We start from the raw sequence: 13,956 nt of genomic DNA on the forward strand, positions 1-13,956 counted from the left end.
CTGACTTATAAAGTAATTATTTTTACTATGCAACCAAATGAATATTTTGTAAGTTGGCAGCAATGCACTTAGTTTAAAACTGTATACGTTTTGGTTTTGTTAGTTTGGTAGCCATTAATCGCAGTAACGTTATAGCGATTAAAAGCTCAAGAGCGTTTATGAGGAATAGACAATATAGACTTTTCTTGAAACCTTTTATGTATGTTCTTATATTCGTGTTAATGAATGCATAAATGACAGATAACAGTAGAGGAGTAGGAAAAAAATAAAAACGTATCGGGATGGGAAATGCTACGAAAAGTCATCATGCACGTGATCATTACTTTAAAACAGTATCCGCGTTTTCTACCAGCTGTATAAGTTAACATCCAGGCCTATTTTCGTGAAAGAAACAGCACCCGGAATGCTCCTATAAGCTAGTCTACCAATTATTTTAGATTGCTTGCTTACTCGGAGACCCCAGCACAGCTATTCTTCGGCCTGATTCCTACTACCTGTCTTCATATAAAGGTTATTTTCACACCTTGGAAACCGTGCGTAGATTCTTCTTCCTGGTTTTTTCTGCCTTGATATAAACTTTATTTCTTACACAAAAAAATAGAAAGTTACACCAAAGATTCGAAAATCTTTACAAAAACTATCAAAGCAAAACACTGCGGTCAATCACAGCTATTTGCGAGCGACCGGCCCTCACCTTGGCCGGTGAACGGACGCCCAAACGCGGTCGTCGACCTGCGCGAGAGTTGACTGACTTTAAGCCTTATTGTGAAGAATTAAGGTATACTAATGATCAGCTATTTATGTTGCCTGTTCCTTGTGATCATCGTCTACAAAGTAGACAGTTCGTAGATCTTAATGTGAAGACTTAAGGTCTAGAAGTGACCAGTCATTTGTTGACTGCGTCTTGTGAGAGTCATAAGAACTCGCACGAAAGTTGACTGAGTGTAAACCCTATTGTGAAGACTTAAGGTATACTAATGCTCAGTCATTTGTGTTACCGGCGCCTTGTGATCATCGTCCACATAGTTGACTGTTCCTAGACCTTATTTCGAAGACTTAAAGTCTAGAAGCGATCAGTTATTTGTTGAATGCGTTGCATTGTGAGAGTCCATCGTCCAAGACTAGGACTAGGACTTATTGCGAAGACGTAAGGTTTACGAATGCTTAAGAAAGCTGCTGTTAGTATTTCATCCACGCCTATTAGTATGCTCAGTGCCTAGATTAAGATGGGTGTGGAAATTCCCAAGATATGATTGAGGCGATCATCTTTTTTTCTGCCAATGTATATCCAAACAACTGCAGCAATATTAAAAAAAAGAAACCACAATCAATTTACTGAAAGAGCCCCATTTTGAGGTCTGTCTAATTTATATTTTGTGAAACCAAAAGAAGTTATTTGTAGCTTGAACTTACCAAGATAATCCTGCACCAAACTGTCTAATCTATTTAGCCCACTGATCCGCCATGTTGGTAAATTGGGCAATAAAGTTTTAAAAAATAAATACCTAATTCTAGACTTGGAAATTGCCGAGACGTTGGGTGTGGCTGCCAGGCCACGCTATAATATACGTATAAGTAAGGTACACAACTACACACTTAATGACGTATGGGTTCGTTAACTTACAGCTTTATATCCAAACAAACGCGACGGCTTCGCGCGTTTATGTCTTTTGTACTACATTTTTGTCTACTGAGATACTTACCAATTTTCATTAATTTTAGATTTTATAATAAAAAAGTATCATTTTTGATGACCCGTATAAAAAGTATTTAATACAATAGTGATATAATTAAGATTTTCAATCTCGTACCTTACTTAGGGACCTCAGCAAGCTACGTTGCCTGAACACGCTACTCGACTGAAAGCTCTCTATTATATCACGATTATATATATAAAATAGTATTTGGTAGGTATGTTAATGCCGATTTAAAGTAGACTATTATTAATATCATGTTGTAATACTTAAATGACGTTGCGGCTATTTAAACCTGAAATAGAAATATAAATTATTTATTGTCAGACCACAGGTAAAAATATAAAAGATGTTAATGGTAATAAGTCCTTGTCCGGAGTATACCACATTTATAAATAAATAAATAAATATTATAGGACATAATTACACAAATTGACTAAGTCCCACAGTAAGCTCAATAAGGCTTGTATTGAGGGTACTTAGACAACGATATATATAATATATAAATATTTATAAATACTTAAATACATAGAAAACAACCATGACTCAGGAACAAATATCCATGCTCATCACACGAATAAATGCCCTTACCAGGATTTGAACCCGGGACCATTAGCTTCGTAGGCAGGGTCACTACCCACTAGGCCAAACCGGTCGTCAAATTGCTATTATGTATGGATTTATGGTGTACAATATTGAATATCATGCACAACATGCAGTCAAATTATTTACATTATTGATATACAACATATATAATCATAAAATCTAAAAAATTCAAACGTAGAGGCATAGCTATGATTAATATACATCAAATTAACTAAAAATATTTTCTGTAATGTCAATATTCAGAGAGGAAAATGGGGCCTACGTTTGTATGGAGAAGCAGCTGTCCCCTTTCCTCTTAAGGTGAAGGACTGATACGAATTAAGTTGTAATCGTTGCTAACATTACATTCGTTATTACTTGAAGTATTTGACCTCAGAACAAGTTATGGCTGTGAGAAACCTCAGTTTTTCCGCCGACGCAAACACGTGAATACGATGCGTAGATTATTTCTCGGAATTCTTTAAATGTGTAAACACAGTATGCTGCAGAGATAGTTGGCCCGCCTGCAAACAAATTTATATGCAAGGGGGTTCAGCTATATCTGCATCAAACTTTTTGTTTTTTTTTTTTAGAAACAAACAGTCTTATACAAAAATAGTAAATATATAATGTTTTAAGTTTGGACCTATAGTTTCTTAAAGTTGTTATCGAATTTACAATGAAAAACAGCCAGTAACTAATTAATAAATTACAGTAAGATCAACAAGTGATACATAAGTGATGCTTATCCATACATAATAGCAATCTATACTATACATATACCTCAAAATAGGTGAGTTTTGAAAGTTTTCTATCGGTGCATTTGTTCGCAAACTACGCAAAAACTACTACGCAAAAGCTACTTTTTAGGGTTCCGTAGCCAAATGGCAAAAACGGAACCCTTATATATTCGTCATGTCCGTCTGTCTGTCCGTTTATTTTATTAGCCTAACTCAGTGACCCACTACAGTACCCCTAGTGTAAATTTAATCGACATCATAACGTGACGAACGAGTTTGCGTTAAGTCTCATTTTGTATAGGATTTTGAGTTTCCAAAACGTCCCGCTTGGCGCGCTCTTTCTAAATCCAATACAAAATGAGACTAAACGCAAACGCGTACGTCACTTTTCGAAATCGAATTTATTTACACTAGGGGTAATGGAGGAGGATCGCGGCGCTAAAAGGGCATACCTGGGACGCCCGGTAGGGCGGAGGCCTATCGGACGTCCCAGATATCGCTGGGGCGATGCTGTTGAAGCGGACTTGCGCGATCTCCAGGCCGATAACTGGCGGGAGATGGCGCAGGATCGAGACAACTGGCGTGTACTCGTGTCGGAGGCCAAGACTCATTTTGGGTCGCTGCGCCATTAAGTAGTAGTAGTAGTAGTAGTAGTAGTAGTAGTAGGGGTACAGGACCGTGTTCCCCTCGTTTTCTCTACCTGAACCCGTGGTTGGTATTTTCCCACCATTTCGGGTAGAATGCGTCTAATTTGTCCCGCCATCTCCTTTTCTGTCTACGCCTTCGTCCTGTCCTACCACCTTATAGCCCCAATTCCTTAAAGTTTTTTTTTGAACTTTCTTTAGTATTTAAAATGTAATATTTTCTATCCGTTCCAAAAGTACTTTATTAAGATAAAAGCAAACGATCGGCCGCCTATTTTTCTCTCTATCGCTCGAATATGCAAGAATTTATAGACGCCCGTCTACATTTACTACGCCAGCAATCCCTAATTTCCTGGCCTCTCTGTACTATTCCTTACATAAAACTGACAACATGCCGGTAATGTAGACATTGCAAACGCGTGAACGCAGTGATTGACCTCACGTGCATGGAATCCCAGTTTTTGTGTAACATGCGCACGCGCCTGCGCGTAGATTAATTTCTCGCTTCGCAGATCTTATCGTGTATAGATAGCTTGAGAGAAATATGTTCTAATCGCGTTTCTTCATAGTCTACTTGCGCAGTTTTAATGATATGTAACCTGATATACAGTACTTTAAAAAAAAGGACGCTTGCTGCTAACTTGAAATCGCATATGAATTGGATTATCATAATAGTACATTACGATACGATAAATTAAAACATGACCGAAGGGAGTGTTTTAAATCGACACGAGTTGCAAATTACCTATCCGCACATGTATCGTACAACGTTTTACAGTACATATGGTCCTTTAAATGTTCGACACAGTAACGTAATATGCTAATTTTCGCACTAGTGTTATAACGTAGCACCATATGAACTGTAATAGTACATTACGATACAAGTGCGAAAAATAGGAAATTCGAAACGAGTGGCGATGAATTAAAACACGATCGAAGGGAGTGTTTTAAATCGACACGAGTTGCGAATTACCTATTCGCACATGTATCGCACAACGTTTTACAGTACATATGGCACTGTAAATGTTCGACACAGTAACGTAATATGCTAATTTTCGCACTAGTACTATAAAGTAGCACGATATGTACTGTAAATAAAAATATTGCTTCGATTCACGCCCAATCAAAAAATTGCTTTATTGTACCAATACCATGATCAATAAGTTCGCTTTGCAGTAGCGCAAATAGTCTAATAATAGTCTCGAAATTGTTTCTTCCGCGACTAAAAAACCGTGCCTTCAAATTCAACTACTAAATGTGATGCAGAGGAGTATTTCTTTAGTTTAATTATTCGCTCATTTACTTTGTGGGTGATTTTTATAAGTTCCATAACCGTAATCCTGTCAACGGCGGCTTTTTTACTTTGCCCGTTCGGATTAGTGAAGTCCTAACACTGTATTTCCCCCGCTCCCCGGATAGCCTGGAGAGAGTTATTATGACGGGCAAAGTTGAGGGCACCAGACCTCAGGGCCCTCCTACTAGATGGCGTGCTCAAATCACTGCACCTATGCAATTAAAACTGCACGAGGCCATGCGCTTGGCGAGGAATAGAAGCCTATGGAGGAACCTGGTCTTCAACAGAAGGACATGATGTCACGATCCTCAGCATTGAGGGACCGACTGAACAAGAAGAATAGTGTATTTATTAAGAATTGGACCGTTTCTCGGATTCATATAGTCAGAGCGGAAAGAGATGAGTCGTAAAATGTATGGGTTCTCTTATATTCCAGCACGACTCTTTCCGCACAGACCCTACGAGTATATTCTTTCGCTGGTTAAGAGGAAAGAGGACGGCCGATTCTCCATACAAACGTAGTCCCCATTTTCCTCTCTGGATATTGACATAATGGAAAATATTTTTAGACAATGTGATGTATATTAACCATAGCTATCAGTGGCGGCTCGTCACAAATATTTGTAGGAAACCCGGAGCTAATTTTGCTTTCCTTTTCTCCATAAACCGATCGTGAAAGTACCCAACGGGATGAAATTAGACAAGCCGGTGGGAATCGAGTTCTTTGAACGATCCGCCACTGATAGCTATGCCCCTACGGTTGACTTTTTTCGACTTTTTGATAATTGTAATAATTAGGAGCGAAAAACAGATTTCATACAAATTTTTAAATGCTCCTGACTCTTATAATAATTAAAAAATCAAACGTAGGGCATAGTTGTGTTTGATATATAACAAATTGTGTCAAAATATTTTCAATTACGTTAATATCCAGGGAGGAAAATGAGGACTATGTTTGTATGAAAAGGTCATTTCGCACGGGTTCCCCACCTTCGTCTTAAGCCTACCAATTTACGTCTCACTTAACTGCAAACCCATCCAAGTGCGTAATTCATTCGTCATAAAAGGAAGACGCCCGAACCAACATGGTTACCAGTTACCACACGTATGTTTCCACAGAGATGCTAATGGGAGGCAATGGCCGGCCAAGGTGAGAGTCATGGCCGTCCTATGCTCAAAACATGAAGCTTTTCTAGTATAATTTGAGCTGTAGCGTATTTAAGGTAATCTATTATAAGGTAAAATTCACTGTCTTCGGACTGGTGAATTTCAAATATGATTTGGAACTCCGGTAGCTTTTTAAGAAGTGTAAGCCTCTTATGGTAGATGTCGCTATAGCCTCCCTATGGCCAAAGAGAATTTAAAATAGAGGTGTATTTTAAAAGAAAACGTTGTAGCCACATATATTTAATGCCATCTTTCGACACATGATTAAAGCTTTTAGAAGGCCATTTGACTTTGATCCTTATTTTTTTACAGATATGTATTAAATTTGTTAAATATCAAAAAGTGGCGCCATCTTACGGAGCACTACCTAAAGGTTATGGCGCCATCGCTCGAAACGATGCTGCCATACCTTTGGCCTTTGCTCTATTCTATACATAAAAATGGACATGTAAAAGTGCCCCTGTGGCCTATTTGCTGAATAAATGTTTGATATTTGATATTAGATGGCGCCACTTTTTGATATTTGACAAAGTTAACATAACATAACAAAGTGATTTTTTAAGATTAAGTCAATGAAAACCGTTTCTCCCGAAATGAAATTTCATAGAAAAATTACCGTTACTTTGTTACCTTCTTAGAACTATTCTTAAAGCTATTATTTCCTCTTAAGAGTTAGGAGCATTTAGGGCCTACGTTAGCTGACGCGGACGCCCGCCGCGCACGCGCGCGGGTGCTTTTTGTAGGTGAAATCCGCCGCACGCGTCCGCTTCAGTTAGCGTTGCTCATACTATTTTTCGTTAACCCGCTCGTCTGCTCCGTGCACCCGTGCCAGCTAGCGGAGGCCCTTAAGTGGACGTTCTTGCGTGTCTTAAGCATTATAAATAATAACATAAACTTACTCTGTGAGCAAGTTTTCTCTAAAGTAATTGAGTTGTGTGATATGTCGTGCGCGCGCACAATTAGACGCGCTGGCCTGCGGGTGCCACTGCTGATCTAATTATTACTGGAGATAACCAGCTGTTTGATGCACTTCAGCTATTAATTACACGAGACATACGCTATGTTTATTAAGAGGAAAGAGGACGGCCGTTTCTCCATACAAACGTAGTGCCCATTTTCCTCTATGGATATTGACATAATATTTTTACATAATTTGATGTACCTTGGGGACGTTTGATTTTTATTAGATTTTTTTTATTATTGTAAGCGAAACACAGATTTCATACAAAAATTTAAATGCTTCTAACTCCTATAATAATTAAAAATTCGAAAAAACACAAACGTAGTGGCATAGCTGTGATCGATATACAACAAATTGTGTCAAAATATTTTCAATAATGTCAATATCCAGAGGGGAAAATGGGGACTACGTTTGTATGGGAGGTTTCGCGCGGGTCCGCCACTTTCGTACACCATTTACTCAAACCCGTAAATATTTAGTTTAAACTGAGTAACTTTTACTATGGAACCAATCCCGAAATCACGAAATCTTTGGCTATTTCGTACATTAATACATTTTGGCTGGTCTGCGGTTGAAATTTTCTATGGGATCATTTTTTTTCCTCACGTGTATTATTCTACAGTGAACGAAACTAAGAAAACATACCTAATTGATAATAAGTATAATAAATATATCATCACATTCATAACGAAAAGAGTAAAAGTAGCCGAAAAAACCTCGCGTGATTTGTGCACAAGCATTCTAGTTTTTAGTTTTTAATTTTGGGTGTCCTGAAAAACGGTGCCGCGTCTAAAAGACACGACTTATGCTGAGCGGAATCCTATTTGGTGTACGTGTCATTGTGTACTTTGTTGTTTTCATGTTTTTCTATGCTATTCTAATAACTTAGCGTTAGATAGATACTTTGACATAGGAAGGAAAACAGAAACATTTCATTTTACGAATTAACAAAGTGAATTGACCTCAATTTGTGTACGAATTGAGAAATGTTCTCAATTGTGCACAATTTGTCTAAAAGCGTCACTAATCAAATGAGAGCATTTACCTCGAAGCGCAATATTTGATGTCATTTTTTAAGCACTATTTGTACAAAAGTACCTATAGGCGAATGAGATGTCCAAAATAATCTGAAATCCTATTCTAAGAACAATAATGATGTGTTGACATTATTTTAAACATCTTGCCCACTTAGCCACTTCTGATGTTGGCTGGAATGGGTATATAATTTATAAAGGTAATATAGGTAGCATTAAGAGGCTGTCAATACCTAAAGCGCGCACACTGTCTATTTGTATCGGAGTAAATGAGATAGCACTGTCGCATGTTACTGGGCCTGGGCAAGGGAATAATAAGAAAAATATTTAAATAAAAAAAAGTGGATTATTACTGTAATATTTTACTCAACCACGGTTTAGATATAAATGTTTTGAAATTGTGATTTTAATTGCAGACCCATAAGTCAAAACAATAAAGACATAAAACCGTTTAATTGTGATTTTAAGACCAATCTTTGCAATTATTTTCTATCGAGCCGATTTCGTTCAATCGTGTATCGAGTACAACCACGGTCTTTGAAATATAATTAATATGAACATATATTTTTCTTACTTGACTAAAACAAATAGTCTTTCTTAAAAAACTGTTTAAGTAACATCAATTTCAAGGACATTGGGTGTTGACAGCCTCTTAAGGCGAAGGGTAGGGCAAGCTCTTTCCATACAAACTTTGTGCGCGTTTTTCTTCGTATGTGTTTGCGCTACAGTTATTATTTTTGGTAAATATGCTTATTTTTCTGTTAGCTAGGGCTTGATGTAGTATTTTTTTTATTTTATTTTTTAAATAAAGAAAAATGTCTACATCAAGTTCTGCGTATATCCAATATATACAAGCAAAAATGAAATTAAATGCTATAGTGCCAAAACTAACGAATAAAACTTGCACAAGGTTTGTATGGAGAATGCCTTGCCCTACCCTGCGCCTTAAGGGGTTCACTCATGGTAGTTATGGTACGATTAATCTGACGAAAATCGTGATAATCAGTCCCTTCGAAATTGTCAGTCAATACACGGATCAATTTGGTCGTTACGCGATCGTAACGACCTTACTATTAATAGTAATTGGTCATACACGGATCAATTGGTCGTTACGATCGATGCGCGATCGAGGGAATCAGCGCATGCGGCGCCTGCGTCAAGAATGAGACAAAAATCAAATCGTTGATCACAAAGAGCCATACAGTGGCGATTCATCGTTGCGATATTCATGATTGCATACATTTTTGTTGCGATTTTCGATATCGTCTTCGATTAAGTAAATTGACTTCATTTCCTATAGCAAAAATTTACATTAATCTGTATTTTCACTTCACAGGCTGTTATTAAATCAAGTCGAATTTGTTAGAGCGTATTCACGCTGTCCGATCCGATATCGGACCGCGAGCCGGGACGTTTACTTGCAACGCTGGCGCGCCTTGCGGCTGCTTCAGCGGCACACTACAGCAGACATCATGCCTACACATATACGCACACAAACACAATTTATCAGTCCGACAACTGACGGGAAGACCGACATGGCTGAAATTATCGGAAGTGCCAATACGATATCGGATGTCGGATGGCCCCTATGAGGATGACAGATGTTACAGTGCCCTGTGGCATGATATCCGCTTTTTTTGGGTTAACGTTTTTTTTACAATACAGATTTCTTAAATGAATAATTAAATACACATAAACATAATAACTAAATTATATTTAATTAGTATTACACACTAAATAACTTTTATTGAAGATTTTGAAAAAAAAATGCAGAAAAACATTTTTTATACATATCACTCCTATCCGATATCGGGTAGGTCAAAGTAATAACGCTCTTAAGGTTACCAGATAATGCAACGCCAGGTCATTGACCTACACATGGCTAATGGCTAACAGATTGATAACAATGGCCACGAGATCGCTAGTTTTATCGCCACTTATAGAAACGTCTTTATTGGTTTAACCTATATAAATGACCCGATTCGAACTTTATGTTACGTCAAATATTAGGACTAAATACGATATGGATCGGAAATGTCAAAATAGGAAGGGCGTGAGCTTGTGAAGGCCCTTTGCACCTCTGGGGTGCCTTAGGACAACAACAACAATCGCATGGTTAGCAAATGGAACAGTCATGCAGTTGATAATTGTTTGTCTCTTTCCACCATTTTATCATTTGTGTGTGTTAGAAAAAGATTTAACATCAGAGTTTTAAGTTTTACGACGGGCTAGTAGTGCTAGTACTCATCAGTGTGTCTCTTTCTTCCCCAGGAGATGGACAACGTGCTAGACGAGGACGAGAGTGACTGGCTGATCGAGCGGGAGTCCAAGTCCGGGGTGGTGCTGCACGACCGTCTCATGACGGACGCGGCGTTGGGAGCCGTGCCAATCAAGACAGAACACTCCTACAGTCTACATTCAGATGGCGAATCCGCACCACCATCGCCACACCACACCAAAGTTGACGGTGAGTGACCTGTAATATAGTCTGACAAACCCATTTGTCAGTAAGTAAGAAGAAAAAACTATACTCATACCTTGTTTTTGGGTGCTAGTACCAGAATAAGACAAACACAGTATGTTTTTCTCTTTCTATGCTCTTTTCAAATAAAATCTGACCGTCTCATGTCGAACGCGGCTTTAGAAGGCGTGTTGATCAAAACAAAACACTTACAGTCTAAACTCCGTTTGCGAACCTATAATATCCCCACAGAGAGTCCAAATCTAAGAGCTCTGAAGAATAGTTTGACGTGACGCCAACATCGGTTTTTACCACCGCACCGTTGGCATGAACACCCATCCTCACACCGTAGTACCTAAATGATCGCGCAATGACCGGTGTAGATATTTTAAAAACACTGTTCTGAAGTCTTATACGTTATTTGACCGTTCAAAGTGTTTACCGCAGACTAAAACTAGAATCGTACAGTATTATTAGCAATGACACTAAATTCCGAAATGCTTCACATAACTTCATTAAAGAGCAGGTTAAGTTCCGAGGTTCCGCCGCTTTTGCGGTCAGAAGAATTATGTAAATTACCTGGTTACTAAACATTACAATACCTACCTATTTGTAGCATATTGGAGACAAAGTTTTTTAGTATTAGGATTCTCAAATAACTTCAGCAACAAGCAGATGGAACTTCACTGTTTCTGCAATCAAGCTTACTAATGTAGCTGCGGCACGGATGTTCTACTTCGCCTACGTTAATAGTATAATTACTTACAGGCTTATTTCCTGGGGATTGGTTGCTGATGTTTATACAAAATCTCTGCCTAAAAAGGCAACAATTACAATTTAAAATAGAAATTTAATAATGTATTAAACTTTCTGTCACAGACTGTGATTCGCATTACGTTTGTTGAAATCGGATTGTAAGAGAAGTTTTGGAATTTCGAACACGTATCAACTTATAACGACTTTTCGCGTCTAGCAGAGGCTGTAGGCCGCGTAGCCAACGTTACAATCGTTAACGCTCCGTGGCGTAGCGTAGCCATCTCTCTCTATCACTCTTCCATATTAGCGCGACTGTGACAGTTGCGTTTCGTTCACCACGGAGCGAGAACGATATGCACGTTGGCTACGCGGGCTGCAGTCCTGTGTAGCGATCCCGGGGGAAGTCTAGTTATAAATAAATCTTCTTTCTAAAAGAGTTTCCAAGTTAGACTTTTATGCTAGTAAAATTATTCGTAAATTTTGTTACACTATGAAAAAAAAATTGTTTTGGAATGTACCGTTTGAGCTCTTTCAAATGATACTTCACCTTGGTCTCTCGAGACTTTAAAATTTTACCCCTCTTCATATTGGACATTTTCCATAGTTAATAAAAAATAATAATACTTTCAATGTGTCTAGCTTAGCGTTGTTCATAACTATTCCAAATTTCAAATCGATAGCTTAAGTGGTTCTGGAGATTTTTAGCGATGTGCAAGACAGACGAACGGACGGAGTCGGACCATAAGGGTTACTTTTGTACCTCCTTGGCACGGAACCCTAAAAAATTATTTGTTTCGATATATTTGGTCACTTTAACCTTCACGCCACTATCTATTTGATGACTGTACTGTTCTGTTCCGTGACTGTTCAAACAGACCAGAATTGGTGTCATAATCGTATTTATAACTTTATTGACGGATGACTGCTCAGAATTTATGACAGCACACAAACAGAACATGTTTGTGTTCGCGTCGTTACTTTTTATTGGTCTTTTGCTCCGTTCCATAGAAACATAGAGGCGGTATGAGCCGTGGTAAAGAATGTACAGAATGCGTGCCTGTGTTAAAACTGTTATAAAAAGATTCAAACTTACAATAGACATCAAAATGATGTAATTTTCTTCTCATTCGCCCGTGCGTCTCAATAGGTAGGTACATGTAAGAATAAATACGTGCAAAATGCACAACTATTACACCAATTAGCTATCATTTTGATGTTAAGAGGCTGTCAATACCTAAAGCGCGCACACTGTCTATTTGTATCGCAGTAAATGAGATAGCACTGTCGCATGTTACTGGGCCTGGGCAAGGGAATAATAAGAAAAATATTTAAATAAAAAAAAGTGTATTATTAGTGTAATATTTTACTCAACCATGGTTTAGATATAAATGTTTTGAAATTGTGATTTTAATTGCAGACCCATAAGTCAAAACAATAAAGACATAAAACCGCTTAATTGTGATTTTAAGACCAATCTTTGCAATTATTTTCTATCGAGCCGATTTCGTTCAATCGTGTATCGAGTACAACCACGGTCTTTGAAATATAATTAATATGAACATATATTTTTCTTACTTGACTAAAACAAATAGTCTTTCTTAAAAAACTGTTTAAGTAACATCAATTTCAAGGACATTGGGTGTTGACAGCCTCTTAAAGTAAAGTACGTTTGAATTTACTAACTATTTATAGTCAACACGTCTACATCAAGTAATATTAATTTGATTATTTTCAAACAAAATTGTAACGAAATGAGGACTTCGACTTAAATGCAGTTTGTGATGTAGGATTAATAGTAGTGTTTCACATGGGAGCAAAAATATCATATTTCCGGCGTGGGCGTACATTGAATCCTGAACGAAGCGAAGTTAATTTTGCTACCATGTAATCCTACTGCCGTTCACATCACCTATGAGGATTATTATGTTTCAAAATATTATTGAAGATAATATAAAAAAAAATGCAAAAAAAATGTCAGCACTGAAAAGTGCCACGTCGATCTCTCCTAGCAGGGAAGAAAAAGTTTTATTCTCCGAATAAGTGATGTGAAAAATAACTGTCTAACATGAATCATGAGATACATACCTTCTTAGAAAAGGTGTTACAATACCTTTTCTACGATTTTCATCATATATTTAGCGATAAAAATGTGCTCTCAATATGTTTAAAAGCAACGGCCCGATTCGAAGAATGAAATACTTTTAACGATAAGTTCTGGTTTAGATAAATTCTCATTTAGATATCGTTTGTATGTCGTATAATTGATAGAAGCAGCTCGATTCGGGCAACCAATGTCACTTTGACGTTAGAAATATCGTAGATAGATCTTATTGCGATCACAGCGGAATCGAAATAAACGTCAATTTTGACATGTCGTTTGGTCATCGATCAACGATCTTTCCAAGATTTTAAACGTATCTTAACCATTCTTCGAATCGGGTCGCAATTAGGTAAATAAAGTACTTATAACATAAATGTGATTTAAATCAGATCCCTAAAATTACATCACTAAACCCACAATGAATATTTTCCCTTCCACTGTTGAATGCGCTATTTACTCACTAGAAAGTAAAACGTGCAGCATTTCCGTATGGCAACGGAATTTTTAAATATGGAGCGC

At 37.6% G+C, this 13,956-nt stretch overlaps 1 protein-coding gene across 3 annotated transcripts in view; it reads left to right on the top strand.

The window, feature by feature from the left end:
- The window catches only part of LOC133517337 (cyclic AMP response element-binding protein A), a 259,857-nt gene that overhangs the window by 215,481 nt on the left and 30,420 nt on the right, over window positions 1–13,956 (top strand). For all 3 annotated transcript variants that reach the window (XM_061850610.1, XM_061850608.1, XM_061850609.1), the window contains one exon: window positions 10,391–10,586. In XM_061850610.1, coding sequence (XP_061706594.1) covers window positions 10,391–10,586 — 196 coding nt within the window. The remainder of the gene's footprint in view (window positions 1–10,390; window positions 10,587–13,956) is intronic.

This window comes from Cydia pomonella, chromosome 4 (genome assembly GCF_033807575.1).
Source record: "Cydia pomonella isolate Wapato2018A chromosome 4, ilCydPomo1, whole genome shotgun sequence".
NCBI classification, from domain to species: Eukaryota; Metazoa; Arthropoda; class Insecta; order Lepidoptera; family Tortricidae; genus Cydia; species Cydia pomonella.